At 37.8% G+C, this 25,902-nt stretch overlaps 1 protein-coding gene across 2 annotated transcripts in view; it reads right to left on the minus strand.

Moving 5' to 3' along the window:
- COG5 (component of oligomeric golgi complex 5) overlaps positions 1 to 25,902 on the minus strand; it is a 295,076-nt gene that overhangs the window by 64,713 nt on the left and 204,461 nt on the right. For both annotated transcript variants that reach the window (XM_040260820.1, XM_040260819.1), the window contains exon 12: positions 6,751 to 6,955. In XM_040260820.1, the coding sequence (XP_040116754.1) occupies positions 6,751 to 6,955 (205 nt within the window). The remainder of the gene's footprint in view (positions 1 to 6,750; positions 6,956 to 25,902) is intronic.

Genomic DNA, 25,902 nt, shown 5'->3' on the forward strand with positions numbered 1-25,902 from the left:
TAATTCCTGGGTATAAATGTAAAATAATATGCCCCAGCACCTACTGTAGCAAGTTTGTCACTTGAAACTATAAGAGTAACACTGTAAAATCTTATTAATTCTAATGGGGCCATGTCTTCACTTAGCCTGTTTCTACACAACACACAAGAGAGGCAACTCTGCAAAGACTGGCTCCCATCAGTTCAACCCTTTTCACACATAGATGCACTCTCATAAGCTCAGCGTCTGAGAGGGAAGTATACAAATGTAGGTTTTTATCACCCTTCTGATACCAAAACTGATACTAACAAGAATGAGGACAAAATAAAAAGTGTTTGTACAAGTCCCACAAAATCACAAAAAGTCTCCCAACTGGAGTTCTTACTTTCATAACATTCTTCACAAACTAAAATTTAACCTACTAAACACTTCTTTCTCCCCCAGACCTCCAATGTTTTCAGTTATTTTTGTTGATTTTCATTTAGTTGTCCAATTATTGGAACTTATATTTTACCTCTGAAAATTATCAAATGTCTATAACCATATAATTAACTCTGTGTCTTCTCACATCACCCCATCGCCCCTGATTATGATCCTTCTACCTAGCTTTCCGTTATCTTAAAAAAAAAAAAAAATCCCCCTAAATTCATCCTAAATGTTTATCTTGAAAACATCTGACCTGCTCCTTTGTTATCAGAAACTTGGCTTTCTCCTTTTCCACTCTTGTTGGTCAAATGACAAGACCTAGAGGTCACAACACTCTTGGCTCCTACATCATAATTCCATGGTTATCTCTCAACACTTTCTCATTCAATGTAAGTATTTCAGTCAACACATAGTTCCCGAGAATCCTATGTACCAGCCTTGTTAAGTGCTATGAAGATAGAGATGAAATTTGCTTTACAGCCCAGTGAAGAAATGTGCAGGTGGAGTGATAACTATAATTTTTATAATAGATGATGAAAGAGCCCAGTAGGAACAGGGAAGAACTAGTGCCTAAATCTGTCTGAGTCAATCCTCTACTGAGGTCCACACCAGCTATTTAAACATCTTCCCTACTTCTGCTCTGATCATTTACTGCCCTTAAGAATCCTCTTCTTTCTTCCACAGAAATTTCAGCACTAAATTATAAGTATTGACATTCTTCCTCTTCTCCAAGGATTCACCCAGAAGGTCCTACAGTTTTACTCCAGAAACAAAGTTGCCAGGGCCTAGGTGGCTATCTGCCAGCAGCAGATCTGTGAGTAGCTACAAAGAGAAGCAGCTCTATGCTCTATGTTTGAGAGGCTGGCTGAGAGGGAGAGCAAGACCAAGGCCTGTGGTTGCTGCAGGAAACCAACCCACTGACACAGAGATGTGACAGAAGAACAATGTGATAGGGTCCAGCCTCAGGTGGCAGCAGAAGCCTAGCCTCACCCTAGCCCTGCTCCCAAGGCGGCCTGCTTCCCTGCTCCCTACCCTATTCCACCCTGTTAGTTTTGGAAAAACTGAAGAACTAGGCATGGGGGGTGTAGGATCCTTGGTGATTATGTCAAAACAGACAGCTTTTCTAAAACCTATCCTGTGCTTGCATGCATGCTAAATCACTTCAGCTGTGCCCAACTCTTTGCGACCCTATGGACTGTAGCCCGCCAGGCTCCTCTGTCCATAGGATTCTCCAGGCGAGAATCCTGGAGCAGGCTGCCACTCCGTTCTCCAGCAGATCATCCCAACCCAGTGATCGAACCTGCGTCTCCTGCATTACAGGAGGATTCTTTACTGCTGAGCCACCCGGGGAAGCCCATCCTGTATTATACGTCTACTTTTTGAGTCATCACTTTGAACTGCTCTACCTCTAAGGTCTCCAAGCTTGAAGACAACTTTCCACACCTCCACTTGCCCCTACCCTCTTCCCTCCTACAAATTCTCTTTAATGTGTACAATTTGCCAAGTACTTCCTGGAAGTGAGGAATGTAGCAATGAAGTCAGCTAAAATAATTTCCTGCCCTCTTAAAGAGACAACACACAAAAGAAGAAATAAAACTTTTAAATGACTTCATTGTGGAATATGACAAAGAGTAATAAATTCTAAGAGAAGGAAGCAAAGAAGCCAGAGAGCAGTTTTTATCCAACTTTAGATAGAGTGAGGCAAGGCAAGGCTTCCTGGGAAGATACGAGGAAAAAGGAGGGAGCAAGTTACACAGATTTTCAGAACAGGCACTTTTATGAGGAGGGAAGTGCAAAGGCCCTGAGAGGGGACTTATACCTGGCTGAGTTTGCCAGAGTGAGAGAAGCAGAGCACTTAAGTGACAGGAGAACAGTACAAAATGAGGTATTAGAGCAAACAGATGGAACAAAACATGCTGGGCTTTGTGTATCAATAAAAACACTAGATTTTACTCAAAAGAACTTGCTCTTTGACCTGACTGTGATCAGTGCTGTGAAATCCTTTGCTGTGCTCATCCTCCATCAGCCCAGCATTTCAAGTACTCTCACGAGCATCCTGATTTTTCTAATCTACCTTCCTTTCAAAGCTGTAAGAAATATCTCATTTAGATGGTCTCTGTACCTGCTGCTAAGCTGCCCAAGCATTCCAGAGAAAAAGGAAATTGTTTCTATTGAACACTGATACAAACTCCTAGATTTCAAGAGACCTGAAGCTCAAGGTATTAAAACCCTTCTTTGCAGTCCTTCACTCTCCATAACGGACCATTTGTTTCTACACGAAGACCAAAACTACTGCAATTATTGATCTTTAGTCAACTTGATGCCAGCTTTTCTTTTTCCTCTGTAATTTCATCTACATCTGATTTTCTTCTTATCCCAAAGAAAGAGTAGCTTTGTTCCTTTGTTGATATCAAAACCTCAGATGAATTGAACCCACCTCCTCCTTTCCTATTCTTTTTTAGAAAACTGCTTTATCGAGACTTACATTCAATTCAGCCATTTAAAGTGTATGTTTGATGGTTTTCAGTATATTCATGGGTATGTGCCACCATCACCACGCTCAAACCTAGAACATTTTTATCACCTTCAAAAGAAACCTCATACCCTTCAGCTTTAAAATCTTTACCCTTCTCACCCCATTCCCAGCCCTATGCAACCACCAATAGGCTTTATATAGGCTTTATATCTCTAGAGATCTGCTGTTCTTGACTTTCATATGGATAGGATCATACAGTATATGCATTTGTATCTGGCCTTTTTCACTTAGCATAACTTTTTCAAAGTTCAGGCACGCTGTAACAAGTGTTAGTACTTCATTCCTTTTACGGCTGAATAGTATTCCACTGTGTGGATATATAACATTTGTCTGCTGATGGACATTTGGCTTGTTTCTATCTTTTGGTAACTATGAATACTGCTATAAACATTCATTAAAAATTTGTGTGAACATACTTTTAAAAATTCACTTTAGGTGCTTTGTTTTTATTGTGATAGCATACGTAACACGTGAGCGTTGTGCACAATAAGGAAGCACCACAGACTGATCTCATTTGTCTGACACTTGGCTTCAGCCAACTGGCAGCTGAGAGCAGCATGAGAAATGCTGCAGTGCTGTTCTTCCTAAGCAGAAAGCCCTCTGGTTGGGAATGGTGGGAGAGGGAGCCCTTGGTTCTTGGCTGCCACAGTTTGGAGTGGAGCTTGTGCCTTGCTGAACTGGGAAGAGGAAGGGAGAAAACAACTGTCTTGGGTCTAGTATCACAGACTCTTATGGAATTCTTTCTACCAAATTTTCATAAACTTTCTTGCATTGATGACTTTTCACTTGCTGTTTGCTTTTAAAATCATTTCCAGAGGCACTGAGTTGTTTGGGTTTTGTTGTAATAGTTTTCACCAGATTCACTGGGGATGGGTCAGCAGAATTGGGAGTGCTGTCATCTCAGAAGTCAATCTCCTCATATTCTGCCTTTCATCAATTCTAATAATGCTCTTGTATCTACCATTCCACACTTAGGCCTTGAACCACCTTATTTTGCTATATCAAGAGGTCAATTCTCAGTCCTAAGCTTCTTCAGCTTTTCAACAGCATGTGACACAGTTAACCATTCCTCCTCTGACTTAAATGAACTCATTCCTTAAGAGTTCCACACAACTTTGAGTTTTCCTCCTATCTCACCACTTTTTTTCTGCCTCAGTCCTGCAGGCTGCCAATCCTCCAAGAAAGTTATAAATTCTGGAGTGCATATCTTGGGCCTAAGTTCCCTTTTCTCTTTACGTATATCTTCCCTAAAGAATCTCCTCCAGACCCATGATTTTTCAAGATCTGCATAGTGATGATTCTCAAATACGCATTTCTAGCCCTGATTCACAGTCAACTACCTTTTCAAAAGTCTATAACATCTCTATTTGTATCTTTGATTCAACAGTTTCAAAAGAAAACCCTTTGTTCAACACTACTTGATAAGATCATGGCTTCCAATCTTTGGTCTTCTCCCAACTTGCCCATACATATCCTTGATTCTTCTTCTCCTTTCAAATCCAATCTACTAGCAAGTATATCTACAATCAACCTGACCAGTTCTCACCACCTCATCCACTCATCCTGTTTTAGGCCGTTGTCATTTCTTGTCTGGATAAACAAAATAGCTTGCATTTCCCACTTCTCTTTCCCTGTGGTGATGCTTTCCCTAGCTGTCCACATAGAAGCCCTAGTGTTAATTTTGAAGTGTTTATCAGTTCATATCATTCTTCTGTTTAAAAGCAATGGTTTCTACTGTTTGGAATAAACTCCAAATCCCATATCATAGTGAATAAAGCCTCACATAATCTTACACCTTCTTCCCTCTTCGAGCCGATTTCACAGCCCCCATTCTCCCTCGTTCACTGTGTTCCAGCTTTCTATTCCTCAACATCTCCCTCTTAGTTTTCTCAGAGACTCTACATCTGCTGTTCTCTCTGCCTGCAATCTTACTCCAAATCTTCCACAGCTGATTTCTTCCTGAGGTGTTGGGTCAACGTAATCTTCTCATAGAGACCGTTCCTCACCACCTTATATAAGGCACTCTATCATGTTGTCCTTTTTTTTTTGGGGGGGGGGGCGGGGGAGGGGGTGTGGTTGTAGGACCTTAGTTCCCCAACCAGGGATTATAGCCAGGCCCCAGCAGTGAAAGCACTGAGTCATAACAACTGGACCATTAGGGAATATTCTTGTTTTATTTTCTTCATAACAAGAACAGCTCTCAAATTCAGCATGAATCATTAATGATGAAAAATGCTAACCTGGTTATTTGTGCCTTGATTATACTCAGATTTTTCCAAGATCTTGTTCATTACCTCTTGCTCTCTCCACTGGCTACTTCTATCTATAAACACTCTCAGTTTTCCCTCTATAATTAAAAAAAAAAAAAAAAAAAAAACCTTCCTTTGGCTCAGCTACCATGGTCAAATTTATGTTTGACTCTTTGCCTCACTTCTCAAAAGAATATGTAAAACATAATGTAATTGTTCCTTACTATTCTCATTATTTTTTGGCTTCTTAGGGTACAGGTCACAACTCCTCTTCCACATCAACTACTTTACTGAAGTTAGTCTCCAAAAGGTGACAATGATATCCCACTAGTCAAAATAAAAGGTTTTCTTCATTCTGATTTTTTTCTCTACATTGAATTTACTTTCTTTCCCCTACCCCCATGAGTAACATATGCTCATTTTAAATAAAAGCAGGAATACAAAATAAAAACTCTACCTATTGGAGATAAAGCATTACTACTTTTTGCTATGTATGTTTCCAGAGCTTCTCAGTACAAGCATATGAATTTAAAAATAAAACTAAGCCAGAAATCAAATGATACTACATATTTTATTTCATACATTTAAAAAAAAACCTTAATATACTGGACTGGCCAAAAACCATGTTCAGGTTTACTTCATGTTTAATGTGAAAGAGTAACTGAAGAGAACAAAGTCCCTTCTATCACTTCAGCCTACTCTTATGCACTTACTCTACCAATCAAAACTTATATAATCTGTATTTTACCAGTCAGAACTTCTTACTACAGTGGCTACAATTCAACTGTAAGTATTCAGGAAAAAAAAAAGTTGAAATAAACATTAAAAAACCACTCATAAATCTATCATTTTTCTTACAAGGTAGGTGATAAAAATCTGTTGTTACTTGAGTCAATCACATCACAATAAATGATTCGAGTGTTTAAAGGAAGTGTGCAAACCAATCAATTGAGTTGGTACTTACAGAGAAATATGAAAACAGTACTTCTTTTCAATTTAGGAGGAAAGCTGGCAGGTTTAAACTTACTGAGTTGGTACATTGTTTTCCAATGTGGCTTATAAATATCACTACATATACTATACTTCATGACTCATCTAAGAGACTTGCAGGTTTAATTTCGACAGTACTTAGTTTTTGCCCACCAGACTGAGAACCTATCCCAGCATAAGATTTGTTTCCACCAAAGTTCCTGAACATACCAGTTCCTTTTATATCACATTTATGCCAGTGGCCCATCAAAAATGATGCTATATAATTAAAAATGTATTATAGTATCCATTGAAGGACAGTGACTACACATGCTCATCTCTTAGCTTCTATTCACCTAACTTTGTGACATCCTTTAAGACAAATTCTCAGTAGGAATAAGGCTGCTCAACTAAGGATAAAAGTTCGATTCCTTAAGTTAAAAGTGTTGTGAAATCTTTTAAGGTAAAAAAATAAGTAATAATCATTACAAATATTCAGAAAGATTAGCATTTCCCCAATTTCTAACTTGATAAAAATAAAGGACAAAATCCTTAACGTGCCAACAAACAGATTTGATTACACAAACATACTCATAATCTGGCTTTTTCGGTATGAATACATCTTGTGTATCATCTTCCATGTGTTGTAAGTCAGCATAGAGGTCTGCAGTTCCACTTGCATTAAAATTTCCTTGAATATTTTGGCTGTATTGTTGAAGACGCTTCCATAAGTCATTATAAAGCCGCAATAATTTTGGGTATTCTCCTTCAAATGCCTGTTTCAAAAACATAGAAGCTGCCAAGCAAAACAATAAAATGGATTAGATAAATGATAAAACAATAAAATGTAGCAAATAAAGTTTCTTTTGTATATGAAAACAGTACTACAAATAGCCTATACCACAGGACAAAACAAAGGTGTGTTTTAATAAGCCTTTTCAAAATAATGCCAGTAGCAGTAATTTTCCTCCCAGACTATTTACTGCATTTGATATATGTACCATATATTGGGTTGGTCACAAAGTTCCTTTGGTTTTTGAAATTTAATCTATAAGGAAACAAACACACTGATGAAAAAAGTTGAAGACTTTAATTTTTTCTTTCAAAATCTGATAAAATACATAGAAAATCAGGAAGCATTAAAAAAAAAACCCGATTTACCCATGATTTACTTAAATTGACATTTACAGAATACTTCTTCCAAAACAGCCAAGTAGCCATTGTTTTCAAATACACATGAAATATTTACCAAAAATGACAATTGTTAATGCCATGAAATCATCTGAATAAATTTGAAAGGTTTCAAATCATACAAAGTATAAAAAACCAAAATAGTTTTAGATAAGAAATTATAACAGAAAGATATATTTAAATGATCCTGGGTAAAAATCCAAAAGTAGAATTGCTAGATCAGTTCTATATTTAATTTTCTGAGAAACCTCCATACTGTTCTTCATAGTGACTGCATCAGTTAATTATATTCCCACTAAGAAAGTACAAGGGTTCCCTTTTCACTACAACCTCATCAGCACTTATTATTTCTTTTCAGTACTAGTCATTCTAACAGGTGTGAGATGATATCTAACTGTGTTTTTTATCTGCATTTTGCTGATGATTAGTTATGCTAAGCATCTTTTCATGTACTATTGGCCTTCTATATGTTGTCTATAGAAAAATGTCTACTTAGATCCTGTCCATTTTGTTTTACTGGATACTTTGGTTTTTTGCTACTGAGTTGTATGAGTTCTATATATATTTTGGATATTAACCCCTTATCAGGTATGCAATTTTCAAATATTTTTCCCATTTAGTGGGTTGTCCTCTCATTTTGTTGATGGTTTCCTTTGCTGCATAGAGGTTTTTTGTTTGATATAGTCCCACTTGTTTATTTTTCCTTTGTTGCCTTTGCTTTTGAAGTAAAATTTTTAAAATCGTAATGAAATATGACTATATACCTGTTAGACTGGCTAAAATTACAAAAATCAAATGTTGGTGAGTACAGAAATATTAAAACTCTTATATACTGTTGGTAGAAAAGAAAAACTGATCATTTTGCAAAAAAGTCTGGCATTTTCTTAAACTGTTAAAGATATACCTACCATATGGTCAAACCATTCCTCTTCTACATGTTTATTCAACAGAAATAAAAGTATATGTCCATATAAAGATTTATATATGAACACTCAAAGCACCTTGATTTGTAATAGACAAAAACTGGAAACAACCTAAATTGTTCATCCACAAGTGAATGCATGTATGAACTGTAGTATACTTAACAACGGGATACTATACAGAAGTACACATTACAAAATAGATGATTCTAAATACAATCATGCTGCATGAAAGGCAAATAAGAATCCATAATACATGCTGTATCATTCAATCTGTACATAGTTCCAGAAAAAGTAAACTAGCTCAAAGTGACAAAAAGCTTGTCAAGAATTTGCCTGGGGAAGGAGAAAGGAGATGGCAGGGAAAGGAATTATAAAGGGGTACATGGAAACTTTTGCTGACAAGTATATTCACTGATCTTCACTGCTGTGATGCTTTCATAGGTGTGCATGTATGCTGAAACTTAACAAAACTGTGCACATTAATTATGTTCAGGTTATTGTATACCAATTATACCTTAATAAAAAAACTGTTTAAAAAAATCTCAGTGAGGACTTCTTTGAAATCCCTCCTCCCCAATAAAGAAGCCATGCACCATGGCCCTGAGTGTTCCCACAAATTCTTGCAGGGTTATGTCAATAATGAGAGGCCCTAGTTGCTCTTTATCCAGGCCATTTATCTGTAGCAAGGTTTGCATTTGTAGCAAGTAGCCTTGAAAGATGAAGTAACTTCTTCAGCACACAAAGAGCAGGCTTGCTTACTGCTTACAGCAAAAGTGGCAGATTCTCCCAGCTTAAGAGAGACAAACTCATGGTACACTTACCACTGAACTGCATCTCCCTGTGAGACCTGGGGGTGTGGGGAGCCAAAAAACAAAGATGCCAATGCTCACGCAGCCTGGTATGCTGAGTAATAAAGTCCTTCTGCTCTGACCCAGGAGTCTCATGTCTTCTGACAATATCCAGAGCACTTTGGCAGGCTACCCTTTCTAAGTAGGGTAAATATCTCAGATCTTTCACAGTTCCTGAGCTCCTCAAAGCTAAATCATATTCATTTCATTATAGGAATTTGCTTTTTCCCTTCCCATTTACCACAATTTCCAATTTTATTTATGAAACATATGTTTCCCGTACTTGACTATAAACTCGATGAGAACAAGGACAAGACTCATTTTCTTCAATGCATATCTGGTACTCAACACAGTGCTTGACATAGTAGAAATTAAGTAAGTATCTCTTAATGACAGAATAAATTAAGTTTTGCTTTTCAATGGACAGTATGCTCACTTTCACAGAAATCTTATCTATGCAGAACAATCCATTGTTCAGAGTTTCAGAAACCCAAACTGTGACTATATCATCTCAGTAAACGTGACTGACTCACTGATTCTAAGTTACTTAAATCAAATACATTTAAAGTTTACAAATAAATATTGTGTGGTAATTCCTGAAGTTAAATTCTAGTTTACTTTCTTTTATCAGTAGGTTTAAAATGTTCACATCAATTACCTATAAACTTGATTACAATCAATTATTTATTTGATAAATGTGTGTAGAACTTAACTGCATATCTAATAATCTAACAAATCATTTACAAATAGAAAATGACAGATTACTAATTCCCAGTTACTAAGTAATCCATTACACAGATTATGCCTTCATATGAGCAACTGAGCAATACTGCTCAGTTCTTTTTGAGCAATAACTAGTGACTCCAACATAGACACTAACATGGAGAGGAAACTCATCTTTATTTCAGTAGCTTGTTTTATGAAGATTTCTTCATAGCAATGAACACTGTAAGAAATTATTTATTAGTTTGTGTTGACTGTCTGTGCTCCCTCTTCAGAATGCAAGTTTAATGAGACAGGGATACTGTTTGATTTGCCTCTGTATTTCCTTTACCTAGAATAACACCAGGCATTGAATTACTGAATGAACAAACTGAAAAAAGAATGAAGAAGGACCTAGGTATGGAATTAAATCTTTCCCCTAGATTCTAATAGCCTAGACTTCATTACCTCACTCCTCCTAGACCCCCTAGTTTATCCCAGAGCTGCAGCTCTCACAGATCTGGCCTTAGTCTTCAGTAGCCGTGCTTAATCTCAGCCTGTGTGTCTGACTCTGCCAGCACATCTCCCTGTGTGAAGACGCAACAACTCATCTCTCAGCCATTGACTGGAGTCCTGACCAAGAAAGGGCATCACTCCTGAAAACTCCCATCAGCCTCCAGACAACCAAATCCTGGTCAGTGTGAAATCTGGAAGGTGGACTAATCAACTCAACAAGTATTTGCTGATCATTTACTATATGACAAATGATGTTGTAAACAGTGCGTATGCAGCAGTGAACAAAAGAAGCAAAGTTCCTACCCGAGAGGAGCTTATGTTTCAATGAAGGAGAAAAACAGCAAACAAATTAGTATGTAACATAATATCAAGGTTAGAGAATGGTGATGTTGTTGTTCAGTAGCCCAGTCATGTCCGACTCTTTGCCACCCCATGGACTGCAGTATGCCAGGCCTTCCAGTACTTCACCATCTCCCAAAGTTTGCCCAAGTTCATGTCCACTGCATTCATGATGCCATCCAGCCATCTCACCCTCTGATGCCCCCTTTTCCTTCCGCCCTCAATCTTTCCCAGCATCAGGGACTTTTCCAATGAGTCGACTGTTCACATCAGATTATCAAAATACTGGCGCTTCAGCTTCAGCATCAAGTATTCAGGATTGACTTCCCTTAAGATTGACTGGTTTGATCTCCTTTCTGTCCAAGGGACTCTTAGGAGTCTTCAGCACCACAGTTTGAAGGCATCCATTTTTTGGCATTCTGCCTTCATGGTACAGCTTTCATAACCATACGTGACACTGGGAAGACCATAGCCTTGACTAAATGGATCTCTGTCAGCAGAGTAATGTCTCTGCTTTTCAACACACTGTCTAGGTCTGTCATCACTTTCTTGCTAAAAAGCAATAGTCTTCTGATTTCATGGCTGCAGTCACTGTCCGTGGTGATTTTGGAGCCCAGGAAAAGGAAATCTGTCACTACTTTTATCTTTTTCCCTTCTATTTGCCATGCAGTAATGGGGCCGGATGCCATGATCTTAGTTTTGTTTAATATTTAGTTTTAAGCCGGCTCTTTTACTCTCCTCCTTCACCAAGAAGAGGCTCTTTAGTTCCTCTTCACTTCCTGCCATTAGAGTGGTATCATCTGTGTATCTGAGGTTGTTGATGTTTCTCCTGCCTATTCTAGCTTGTAACTCATCCAGCTCGGCATTCTTCATGATGTGCTCACGTACAGATTAAACAAACAGGGTGACAGCAGACAGCCCTGTCATACTCCTTTCTCAATCTTGAACCAGTCAGTTGTTCCATACAGGGTTCTAACTGTTGCTTCTTGACCCACATACAGGTTTCTGAGGAGACAGGTATTGGTCTGGTATTCCCATCTCTTTAAGAACTTTCCACAGTTTGTTATGATCTACACAGTCAAAGGCTTTAGCCTTTGTAGTCAATGAAACAGAAGTAGATGTTTTTCTGGAATTCTCTTGCTTTCTCTATGATCAAGCAAATGTTGGCAATTTGATCTATGGTTCCTCTGCCTTTTCTAAACCCAACTTGGACATCTGGAAGTTCTTGGTTCACATAAAACTGATACCTAGCAGCAAGATTTTAAGCTTGACCTTACTATCATGGATATGAGTACAATTGTCCAATGGTTAGCACATTCTTTAGTACTACCCTTCTTAGGAACTGGGATGAGGATTGACCTGTTCAAGCCCTATGACCACCGATGCGTCTTCCAGATTTGCTGGCATTTTGAATGCAACACCTTGATGGCATCATCCTTTCGGTTCTGAATAGCTCTATTGGAATTCCAAAACATCCACTAGCTTTATTAACAGCAGTGCTTCCTAAGGCCCACTAGACTTCATACTCCAGAATGTCTGACTCTGGATGGCTGACCACACCATCATAGTAATCTGGGGATAGGCAGCAGCATTTTATTTACTGATGACAGGGAGGGCCTCTCTGAGTGAAGTAAGGATATGACCCATTTGGATGCCTGGGGAAAGAGTGATTCGGATGGAGGAAATAGCAAATGCAAAAGACGTGAGGTAGACAATCCCAGCAGAGGCTGCTGCTCTTGTGTTAACAACCTGCCATGCTCTTGGCCTGAGAGAGTAAGCCTCCTAGCTAAGTCAAGTCCCTCCTTTTAAAGTACATTGCTACTCATTTCTAGTTCATTCCTTTCCTAGTAGGCTCAGTTCCCAAAACCTGTCTTGCACCTAAATCATCTAGTACTATGAAAGTAAAGGAGGGTTTGGTATGTCTTGGAAAGTATTTTCTGTTTCATAATTGCATTAGATATATTTTGCTACACAATAAACTGCCACAAATGCAGCTGCTTATTTTAAAAAACATACATGTATTATCTCACAGTTTCTGTGAGTCAGACATGCCGGGTCCTCTGCTTCAGGGTCTCTCCTAAGACTCCAATCAAGCTGTCAGCCATGGCTGGAGTCTCACCAGAAGGCTTAACTCGGGGAGAAGATTCCAAGCTCATGTGGCTGTTGTCAGGATTCAGTTCCTGATGAACCGAACTGGATTGAGGGTCTCAGTTCCTAGTTTGCTGTTGGCAAGGGGTCAACCACACAAAGTGGACCACTCCAATATGACTGCTTATTTTATCAAAGCTTGTAATCCAAGAAGGCAATAGAGAGTGCTTGCTAGTAAAATGGAAATTACACTCTTATGTTACCTAATCATACAAGGGACCTCTTCTTTGCATGGTCTATAGATTACAAACAAGTTGTACCTGTATTCAAGGGGAAAAGATTACACAAGGATGTAAATATCAGGAGGGAGGGATCAATGGGAGCCATCTTAGAATCTATCTGCCCCAATAAAATGAACGATACTTCATTCACATCAATAAAAATGATAAAAAGTCAAATGCTGAGGGCCACCCAGCAGTCTGACAAAGACCTACTTTTCAAATACTGATACATTATAGACCTGATGGCTCAGGCAGTAAAGAAGCCGCCTGCAATGTGGGAGACCCGGGTTCAATATCTGCGTTAGGAAGATCCCCTGGAGAAGGGAATAAAAACCCACTCCAGTATTCTTGCCTGAAGATTCCCATGGACAGAAGATCCTGTTGGCTACAGTCCATGGGGTCGCATGGACCCCATGGTTAGTTAGTCAACTGAGTGACTAACACAGACTATATTATTCCTTCCTATTTAACAGTTTCATATAAAAAATCGTTTACAGTATTGTTGAAAAATAGACCAAATACACTACAGAAATAGTTCCAGAATAAAATAATGGTAAGTCAATTGCACCCAAGGTAATGAATTTTCCCATTACTCATAAAAAGAACTTTTCCTTCTAAGTCCAGAAATGTATGGTCCAAGTTATATATTAAAAGCAATCAATGTTTATATGACCTAAAACTAATTATAAATGTATTTTATTGAGGATTAATATGTCTTTTGATTTAATTTTAAAGTTATGATTTAATAAAACTAAAATCAGAATACAAAACAGACCTTTTTAAAGCTCAGAGAAACCCTATTTAAGATGAACAGATATTAAAATGGAAGCTTTAGATGGAAAATCTGACCAAAGCCTAAAACATTAAGCTTTGAATGAAGAAACTGAGTTTAAAAAAAGCACACACAATCTAATATTAGCCACTTGCACAAACTACACTACACACACACATAATTAACATGCAATAACTGTCTGAAAATATCCAGATATGAAGCCTAAGAGATTTTTTAGGTTTTGTTTTTTCATAATAACAGCAATATGAAGCATGGTATCCAGTACCAACTGGGTATGTATTCTATGCCATACCCTTCCCTTTTAACAGGAATACAAAGCATACACATTCTTCTCCAAACTCTTAATTAATTAACTTTGAATCCATTTATGATATGAAGATGACCACCCTCATTATCTCACAATAAATGTTGCAACAAAAATAAAGGTCACCTTCAACTTCTTACCCTCTATTCCCCTATAAATGTTTTTCTTTAACTTTCTTCATAGGAAAAGTGTCCATTCTATACATGATCAATTATTCAACTTCCACACTTAATCTCATTCTATTTCAGCTCCTCCTCTACTACTCTCTCCTGTATTTTCAGCCTCCAATTAATTTTTTATAAAAAGACTGAACATACTCTCATTGTATAAAAAATCAAAAACACAAATAATATGGCAAACACTTCCTCTTGACCTTCCAACAGTTAATGAGTAGCTACTGTCCTGTCACTGCTTATAATCGTAGTCTACATACATCTCCTTGCCTCCCCCAGGCTGTAACCCAACTTCCAACTGCCACAATGCCACTGAAACTATTTTGGTAAAAGTCACAGTATCAAATGAACCTATCTACAGAACAGAAACAGACTCACAGACATAGACGACAGACTTGCAGGTGCCAAGGGGGAGCAGGGAAGGAGAGGGATAGACTGTGTGTCTGGGGTCTGGGGTTATCACTGCTACCAGCTTGATGATGTTTTATCTATCATAACCCTAGCCAGTTTTCCTTGACTGCTGCCAGTTATTTTGGAGCAAATGACAACATCATATTATTTCATCCATAAATACTTCAGCATGTATCTGATAGTAAGACTATTTTTAAAAAGTAACCATAGTTCTCTTATCAAACTTTACAAAATTAACAATCAGTGACAGCATCTGTATGACTGACTTGTGATTTTTTTTTAGCTTGTTTATTTAGGACCCATAAATAGTCCATATATTATAATTATCTGATATATCATCAAGCCCCATCTATAGTTCCTCTCTTTTTTATTCCTTTTAATTCTTTATTTAAGAAATTGGGTCATTTATCCTCCAGAGCTTCCCAGTCTGAATTTTGCTTATTGCACCCTTGGATCCCTGTATTTCCTGTAAATTATCAGCTGGATCTAAAACAATACATTTCAACCTTGGCTGCACACTGAAACAACTTTGGAAGCCTAAAAAAAAGTCCTGATGCTTAGGTCTCAACTCAGAGACATTAATGCAATTGCAGTATAGGCTGTGAGATTTTTAATATGCAACTAAGTTGAAAACCACTGCAGCGGTTAAGAGATTTGATCTGTTTCCAGAGTCTATAATTTCTGGTGAGCCTACTACATATGTATCATATGAATTTGTATGGCAATATGATGCGTACTCAGTTGTGTCCAACTCTTTGCGACCCCATGGACTGTGGCATGCCAGGCTCCTCTGTCCATGGGATTTTCCAGGCAAGAATACTGGAGTGGGCTGCCATTCCCTTCTCTAAGGGATCTATCCTACCCAAGGACTGAACCTGCAATTCTTGCATCTCTTGCATTGGCAGGCAGATTCTCAACCATTAATTTGTATATTGTTTGTCTTTTTTATATTGACATTAACAATCATTGCCCAGTTCTACTAAGAGATTTCAAGATGAAGATAACATTCTTTGAATGTTCTTTGAATATCTGTAACATTCTTTGTACACTTATTACAAGTGATATTTTTACAAATAAAACTTCTGGCATCAATTATTCAACTTCTCTAATTTATCATTTGTAGGAAGGTCATTAAAAATGTTTTTCCCCATTTATTTACCACTTTTCAAAGCAAGGAGTAGATTTCCATAGTATCCCCAAGGGTAATCAGTATTTCTTTACTTACATCATTATGAGCCCATGGACTTGATGGACTTAACCACCTGTGACTATCTTCTTATTGATGCTAAATTTATTCCTTCTCTTGTAGATATCTATTCAAATTGCTTCCTGGGTCCTACTAATTCAATCCTAACAGTCTTGGTCTTCGTATATTTCTTGCTTTCTAGTATACATGGTTAGAAAATTATCCTGCACATTTTTTACCTCTAACCCCAAATTAGCCATTTCTTCAAACAACTGGGATTTCTTTCAATGGGAAATCAAGTTTTAAATCCACAGCATTGGTTTTAGAGAGGTTCAGGACCAATGAAACGGTCACTATTTTCAGGTCTTTACAAGTGGACAGAGCTATGAAATGTTTGCAGATCAAATTATATATCTTTAAAGAAAAAATATCAGTTGATCTCACCCATTTTTATATCTTGTTTCACCAATGCTGAAAATCCAGATTCAGTCTGATACCAGTGTATTTATTTATACCACACCATACAGCACAAAGGCTCCACTCATAGCTCAGTTGGTAAAGAATCCGCCTGCAATGCAGGAGACCCCGGTTTGATTCCTGGGTTGGGAAGATCCACTGGAAAAGGGATAGGCTACCCACTCCAGTATTCTTGAACTTCCCTTGTGGCTTAGCTGGTAAAGAAACCGCCTGCAATGTGGGAGACCTGGGTTCGATCCCTGGATTGGAAAGATCCCCTGGAGAAGGGAAAGGCTACCCATTCCAGTATTCTGGCCTGGAGAATTCCATGGACTGTATAGTCCATGGAGTCACAAAGAGTCGGACACAACTGAGCGACTTTCACACTATACAGCACAAACAGCAGTCTGAGTATAACAATAACAGTACTAAGAATAACATGATTGTTTAGAAGAGTTACTCTGTTTGGGGGGAAGTTGTTATTATCCTGTAAGTATATCCTAGTAGGGCTATGAAAACAAATTACTCTGTTTAAAAGTAAAGCAGTCAAACAGATAAACAAGGACCTATTATTACTATATAGCACAAGGAACTATATTCAATATCTTGTAATAACCTATAATGGAAAAAAATATATATTGTGTATATATAAACATTACACTAATATATTGTATATTCAGAGGTGTCTAGCTTTCATCCCTGTGGGGCCCTAAATGGGAAACCTTAAAAAAGAAGGGCTAGCTTTGCGGTTTAGAGCTAAGATGGTGCCTGGCGGAAGAGATGAGGGCGCGGCCTAAGTTGTTTGTCAAAACTTTTGATTGGCTCTCTTGATTTCCATGCACGTAGACAGCGCGTGATCACCATAGACTCCTGTTATAATGATGGCACATGACGATTTGACCTTTAATGTGATTGGTGCAACTATGGAAAGTCCCTCGCAAACCCCCCTTACTTTGCTATATAAACCAAGAGCTTGTGGCAATAAAGTGGAACTGCTCAGAAGGAACCCCTGTCGCATCTGATTGTCTCTTGCTCACCGAGGGGCTGGGTTGGCGGACAGCAGGCTCATCTCTCCTCAGGACCCCTCGGCTTTGCTGAGGGAAGTTATACTGCCTCTCTCTTTCTGCGGAGTGCCCCCCGCACATCCCTGGCCTTTCCAATGTATTCTTCACACACTCCCCCTCTATCAGTAACCATTTTGTTCTGGATTTTAAGGTTTAGTCTTGTTTCTAAAATATAAGCAAAAATGTACATTTATTTATACCACTGCCTTTCTTATTAGCACACTGTAGACATGTTTTTCTTATATTTTTAAACTTAACAATATAACTTGGAGATTGCTCCATAGTAGTACATAAAGATATTCCTCATTCCTTTTTTGCTTCTCATTCCTTTTTATAGCTGCGTGGCATTTCATTCTAGGATGCACCATAATGAAACTAACCCCCTAGTGATGAACATTTGGGCTGTTTCCAGGTTTTTCCAAATAATGATGCAATGAACAGCCCTGTGAATGTATCTCTTCATATTTTTGATAGTATATTTATGGAATAGACCCTTTGAAATAGAACTGCTGAATACAAAAAAGAAAAAGTGAAAGTGAAAGTTGCTCAGTCATGTCCAACTCTGTGACCCCATGGACTATACAGTCCATGGAATTCTCCAGGCCATAATACTGGAGTGGGTAGCTGCTGGGAGCCGCCACGGGAGATCCCACCCATGACAAGGTCATGTGGAAGAGAACTGTGAAGCAAGGCTTCAGAACTCAAGGGGCTCCCTAGGCTTTCTCGAGCATCTACCCCAAAACCAAAATCTGTCTGTTTTATTGTTTCATGACTTTCCCCAACTCCTCTGACATTAACAGGGGGCTAACCATGACCACCTTTCTCTGGAGAAAATCAACTCAGGGCTATAGCTAATAAGTCTCCTGGATATGAGAGGAATGTTTCAAATCAAACCCCCTCTATTAGCATTCTAGCTTGCTTGGCAAGTTATCCAGACTCTTACAGCTATGCATGTGATTATTTACAGCCTCCCAACTGTGAGAGGCACAGAAAGCCTAAAACATAGAGCCTTTGAAAGAGTTAAAAGTTGTTAGAGTAGTGCTAGTGCTGATGTAGGATTTCATTATTGGGCCAATGCTTGTTGCTAAGTTCCCATATCTCTTATCCACTGTGCACCTGGAAATGCATTAGTTAACATAGTGAAAATGCTAAAAAAAACAAGTGTAGCCTTAAACTTAACCATATCAGACTTTTGAGCTAATTGGTTCTTTCTTGTAACTCACTGCACCTTTGCTCTGTAAAAAACGTAACTCTGTTTGGCATTTTCTGAGGCTGACATAGATTAAAAATGTAAAAAAAAAAAAAACACTTTGAGGGAAAATAAGTTTTCTGGTTGAGCAGCCTTTATCAAAAGAGGGTCATAAAATGTTCACAGGCCTCCAAGGCCAAAAGAGACTGTACACAACATCTTTTGTGGAAAAGGTATACAAAAAAATCATCGTTTCAATAAGGACAATACTGCTGGAATGTTGGGCTGACTCTATATGACCTTGCATCTTTCATTTCCCTCTATGTACAAAAAAGTATATAAGTATCATTTAAAAATAAAGCTATAGATCTCGCTCATCAAAGCAGCTTGATCTCCTCGTGTCAATCATTTTCCTCCTCTTACTCTCTCTTTCAGGCTAGTTCCCATCTAGAGTACAGAGATCCGCTGTGTCTACTTATCTGCCTGGGTTTCTAAGACCTAAATGGGAAGGCGCCCTGCGCCTTCACTCCCTCGGGAGACCAGGAGGGCACCTGTGGCCTCACGTAGATTGTACAAGTCTCTTGTCTTGAGACTTTATTGATTTTCTATATAAACCAAGAAACATCAGCCTCTTTTCTTCTCTCCTCTATTTTCTTATCTACAACATTCTTAACTTATCTCTCTCTCTCTCTAAATCAATTGCAATTGCCGATGCCATTTCTCCTTCGGGTTTCCCTGGATCCTGCAGGGGCTAGACCCTGACGGGTAGCCTTTCCCTTCTCCAGGGGATCATCCCAACTGAGGGACTGAACCCAGGTCTCTCTCATTGTAGCTGAATTCTTTACCAGCTGAGCCACAAGGGACACCAAGCAACTGCTTATATAATTTTGTTAGGTCCTTATCTATTCTGTTAGATAATTTTGTTAGAAATTCTTCTAAGGTTTGGATGCTTATGGATAATGTGTGAGAGTGACCATTTCCCTACAGGCTTGCCAGCAGAGTGTGTTATCAAATTTCTTTTTACTTATGGCTAATTTGATGGGGTCACAAAGAGTAGGACTCGACTGAGCGACTGAACAATTTGATAGATGAGAAATGATGTTTCTGTACACTTTTACTTTGCATTTTTCTATATATGGTGACACTGAGAATCTTTTACAAACAAGATATATTTATACTATTTTGGTAGGGTTGTTGGTCTTTTTTCTTCTCATTTTAGAAGCTTTTTTAATACTAACCCTTTTTCATTGAGGTAAGTTATATTTTTCTCATTTGTTATTTTATTTTGCTTAAGAGTTTTTTGGCCATGTAAATTTTTTAACACAGTCAAATGATCAAACTTCTCATCATTGCTTCTAGAAATTAAATCAGAAAAGTTTTCCCTATACCTAGCTTGCTCACTTGTGTTTCTTCTAGCATTTGAATAGCTTTATATTCTATATATAATTCTTTGGCCTACTTGAAATTTACCCTGCTATGTGAGGTAAAGTAGGGATTTTCTCCTCTGAGCTCTTTTTTATCTCAATCTACTCTTCAACCCTGAGCACTTTACTCATTTTCATAATTACAGGATCACACTTATCCATTCAACACATTTTTATGGAAGATTTAATTAAGTAGCCTAGTCTTGTTTTACCTCAATGAAAACTGTTTCATAGTTTATAACTAATGATATAAAGTACTTTAAAATATCAAATAAATGAAGGCATAAGGAAAAAGTAAAAATTATTTTATATCCTACTATTCTATAATAATCATGCTTTTGTATCCTTGTTTATCTCATATACATATTGTTTGTTTTCTAAAAGTATTTCATATTTTAGGGTCTCATTTACCTTATATGTGCTATTTTTTTAGTGAAAAGTATTTCTATTTTACAGTTTGCATTTTCCTCAGATTTCCTAATACATAAAGCCTTTACTATTAAAGTAACATTTTAGGAATCCATTTCAACAGGATGTCAATTTTGTATTGAGCACTGTGCCATGTGAGTGACAGGAATATAACATGGAACAGAGGTACAACGAGATGGTTTCTCTACAGCCTAGTGGGAGATATGGACAAGCAAGGAGGTGAGCCGTAACAATGCAGTGAGATAAGCATTAAAACTGGGAACATGTTAGAGTTTTGTGGGAGCAGACAGAGGATGCCATACCCATATTTGAGTACAATGATGACGAGGGAAGAATCAAGGAACACTTTATTTCTAAACTGAGGCTGAAAAGATGAATGTGAATTATCCAGATGAAGAAGATGATTACAGACAGGTGCTTCAGTATTTGTAAATACTGAGAAGAGGGTGAGTCATTCAAGAACTAAAGCTCCAGGACAGAAATTAAAAAAAAAAAAAAATTAGAAGGGAGAAAAATACTGCTAAGTGGGTAAGAAGGAACCAAATAAAACATCACAATGGGACTGTATCCTGAGGGAGACAAGGGGAAGAAGACTGGTGGCAGACCAGTGCTCCCAAGGGAACAACTAAAGAAGGCAGACGTATTTTTAAAAAGTCAAGCTTGCCCCAGACGGAGAACCTTTGCTGGAGAAGATGAAAACAGGTAAGGCTTTTGGTGATTTATGAGACTGGAATGAACATTTTGAAACTTCAACAAGTCTCAACCTGAGTAGCCTATAAAAGACCTACTCAGTTATGTAGATGCAAGGGAAGCTGGGGAACTAGGTCCAAAGCTTCAAAGAACAGAAGTTAAAATATCCTTCATATTTGTGGAAACACATCATAGGAAACCTAAGATGAGAGAACACGCCTACCAACAGAGAGAGGCAGGTCTTCCTTCCCATGAAGACATCCAACAGATTCTGGTGGGAGCCTAAAGGGCTTGTCTGGAAATCTCTGGAGAACAGAGCTAAATCAACTTCAATATTTCAGGGCTGAGGGGACAAAGACCCTCCAATCTCTCAATTAAAAAGCCTGGGACAAGGGACTTCCCTCACAATCCGGTGGTAAGACTTCACGTTCCACTGCAGGGGGAGGGAGTTTCATTCCTGGTTTGGATAACTCACAGCCAAAACACCAAAACATAAAACAGAAGCAATACTGTAACAAAGTCAATGAAAACTTTTAAAATGGTAAAGAAAAAAAAAAATCTTAAAAAGAAAATTAAAAAAACCTTGGGAGAAGCATGCCTAAGTAAAGGGGAGAATTAGAAACAGTCTTATTAAAACAGCAATTACCTGTCAGCCAAAAGGAGACAAAAGAAACAAACAAAATATTTCATAATATATAAATGAAATCCTATAAATCAGTAAGACAGACAATGCTATAGAAAATAACATTTTTAAAAGAGTATATGCAGATGGCCAACGTACATAAGGAAAAGTGAATAATATCATTAATCACAAAGGAAATAAAAATTAAAGCACAATGTGATTTGACTCAACATCCATCAGAATGGCTAAAACAAAACACAGAAAATACAGATGGCCAACAAACACTTGAAAAAATGCTCAGTATCTCTCATTATTAGAGAAATGCAAATCAAAACTACAATGAGGTACCACCTCACACTGGTAAGTAAGAACGGCCATCGTCAAAAAATCTACAAACGATAACTGTTGGAGAAGGTGTGGAGAAAAGGGAGCTCTCTTACACTGTTGGTAGAACTGTAAATTGATGCAGCCAGTATGGAGAACAGTATGGAGGTTCCTTAAAAAACTAAAATTAGAACTACCATATGATCCAGCAATCCCACTACTGGGCATATAACCTGAGAAAACCATAATTCAAAAAGACACATGTATCTCAATGTTCACTGCAGCACTATTTACAATAGCCAGGACATGGAAGCATTCTAAACATCCACTGACAGATGAATGGATAAAGAAGATGTGGTACATACATACAATGGAATATTAGTCACAAAATGAAAAGAAACTGGGTCATTTGTAGTGATGTGGATGGACCTAGAGTCTGTCCTACAGACTGAAGTCAGAAAAAGAAAAACACTGTATATTAATGCATATATATGGAATCTAGGGGAAAAAAAACAGTATAGATATAAATTTATCTGCAGGGCAGGAATAGAGAAGCAGACACAGAAAATGGACATGTGGATACAGTGGGGTAGGCATAGGTGGGACAAATTGGGAAAGCATTCTAACATTTTTAAAATCTACATTAAATAAAGTATTTATAAATGCATAGCTGGTTTATCCCTCTACTTCCTGGCAAGATTGGACTCTTTATTTATTACTTTATTTTTTAAAAGTAAAGGTAATGAGTTTTAGCATACATTTTAAGTCTGAAAGCTTTCTAAATCTTCAAATGTGCACATCTCCTAAAGTATCTCTCCAATTCATATATGATTTTCCAAAGCACTAGAAATATATACTGTGTAGTTCTCTTAATTCTATGACTCAAGTCCTTCGGTTGCTTAAGACTTCTGAGAGACTAAAACTGCACAAAAGGCTTTAAATATTTTAAAACAGATTTGCTTGCCAGAACATTTTAGGCATATCTCAAAAAATCTTTTAAAGCTCTTATAAAAGGGCACTAGCATCTTTTCGATGTAATATTTATTTTGTTTGTTTCTACTGAGACTTGAAAATATACGTACCATAACCCAACAGGCTGGTTAACAACCATTATTATCTGGAAACTACAATAGAGAGGTAACAGACATAAATCTTAGAAATCATCTTTGAAATAACTATCAGCCATAGACAATTAAAGCTGCACATGTCTGGCAGAAGCTACTCTGAATCTTCATAATCACAAATTCAGGCCCTTTTCCTTTTTAAAAAAGTGAATTCATTGTCAAACCCATAGATATATCTTATTATATCAAGTAGAAATTCTTTTTACTAAGCATGAACATTTATAATCAGAAAGAACATATTCCTAACTAGGAAATTTTTCCTTTAGGTATTTTCTGCCAAAATCTTACTTATACAATCTGTTACACTGTGTATAATATTCAACTCTGCAGATGGTTGCATTTTCTTAATATTGCCTGTCTATAATTTTCACAATTACTACATTACATTTCACGGACTGTTTGTGCTATATAAATAGACTCCAGCTCTCTCTTTAGTCTTGAAACTAAGCAAGCACAGGTCTTGTAGGCCTATAAGGTGCAGCCCAACAGCTTCTTAGGTGTTTCTCACTTTATTTTAATTTTGTAATATTTTCCTCAAACTTTTATTTTAAAAAAGCTTTTTAAAATTTATTTTGTATTATGTTAGTTGCTCAGTTGAGTCCGACTCTTTGCAACCCAGGGACTGTACTCTAACAGGCTCCTCTGTCCATGGGATTTCGCAGGCAAGAATACTGGAGTGGGTAGTCATTCCCTTCTCCAGGGGATCTTCCCAAGCTACGGATAAATCGAACCTGGGTCTCCTGCACTGCAGATAGATTCTTTACCCTCTGAGCCACTAAGAGTTCTCCCAAAGGAAGTTTTTACAGTAATAATGTTAATAGAAGCAACCAACTATTCCGAATGTAAATATTCATGGGGTTTTCTGCCTAAAAATATTGTATTTCGTCTCATACACAAGTCAGATAGGTTCCATAGGATAAGAAGTGAAACATATCCACTGGATTTGGTAATTAAAAGGTAGGTCATTGCTTGTTTTATTGAGAGCAATTTCAATAGAATGCAAGAGTTCATCACGTTGAGAAATCAATGGAATAAAACTGAAGACAAAAAATGTAAACTACTCTTTTGAGAAGTTAGAATAAAAGAGAGATTAGACAGTAACTAAAAAGAAACTCTATAGCTTTAATTAGATTAGAGCAACTGAAATAGGTTTATATCAAAGGGGGAAAGATCAAAAGAAAAGTGGAAACGCAAAATCAAAAAAAAGAATAATGTTGCCGAGAGGAAGGGGTAAACAAAGGATCAGGTATCCATCAGTAAATGGGTGGCTTTGAAGAAAAAGTTATCTTACTCTTCAAGGCCCACAGGGAGGAAATCAGGTTTTTCCTTGGAGGACAGTTACAGACTTCTGAGTTTCTTAATGACATTAATTGTCCTGCTGACCCAGAAGAAAGGTTACTCAAAGTGAGCAGATGGGAAAAAGGAGGGCATGTGGAAAGAGCCAAGGGTTTGTAATGGTTACAGAAAATAAGAAAGCAGATGACCAAAGATAAGTAGATGATGGTACCATTAAGTGTGCACACACACACACACACACACACACACACACACACACATAGATACCCTACATAACATTGGGTTGGCCAAAAAGGTTTGTTTGGGTTTTTCCATAACTTCTTAAGAAAAACCTGAATGAACTTTCCGGCCAACTCAGTATTTTGAAATGCACTTATAAAAACTGTTCTTAAAGCTACATGAGAGACTTCTGCTTCTGGTAAGATGTGGTAACATGAACAAGAATTACTCTCCTCTCTGAAATAACCGAAAAACAAACAAGGTGAACTATATGATATAATGATTTTTAAAACACTGAACACAATGTGATCCTTGAGAAACAGGAGACAAATGAGTGGACCCTCTGACTGCCGGCAGTTGTTTCCAGGCTATGGCACAGGAAAGAGGAAGCAATCTTTTTCCCTCTATGGTCCTCAAGACCAGGAAGACAACAGGAATTCACAAGACAACATGCCAGAGAGAGCTGCACAAAAAGAGAACTGCAAAGATCTGCAGATGATTCACCCTGAGTATTCAGCAAAACACTAATCAGTATATGTGAGAGAAAACTTCCAGAGTTTGGGGGGTAAAAACAAGCATAACAATTAAAGAGAATATACCTGTTCCTCATGCAAGACTGGGAAGAGTGCCTGTTCCTGAAAGCCAAACTCAAAAACCAAAACTGTTTGGTAGAGTATACAAGTCTAGCCTCAGCAGTGGGAAATAATTAGCTCCAAAGTAAACCCTGCTCAGGTTTTGCCAATAAATCTAAAAATCAAGACTCAAAGGGATCAAAATTATTTTTCAGCAACTTGACAGTATCCGAGAGTAAGAATACTGACTGGAAGACAAAAGTATCTAGTATCAAACAAGGTAAAATTCACGTCAGATACTCAATCACAAATTATTAGATATACAAAAAAGTAGAGAAAAATACCAGTGATGAGAAGAAAATTCAATCAACCAGACAAGGAAATGACACAGGACTGAATTATAGACAAAGGCATTTCCATTCCAGTCCCACTCCCTAGAGTTGAAAATGAGCAGAACCATGTGGGTGGGGCTCCAATACACGGAAGCCTTTGGGTCCCCCATTCTGTGTTTGTAGAGAGTAGATTCCTGCTTCCCTGACCTTCCCTGAGTTCCAGAGGGCAGATTTGAACAGTGACTAA

The sequence above is a fragment of the Oryx dammah genome, unplaced genomic scaffold, assembly GCF_014754425.2.
Source record: "Oryx dammah isolate SB20612 unplaced genomic scaffold, SCBI_Odam_1.1 HiC_scaffold_18, whole genome shotgun sequence".
Classification (NCBI taxonomy): Eukaryota; Metazoa; Chordata; class Mammalia; order Artiodactyla; family Bovidae; genus Oryx; species Oryx dammah.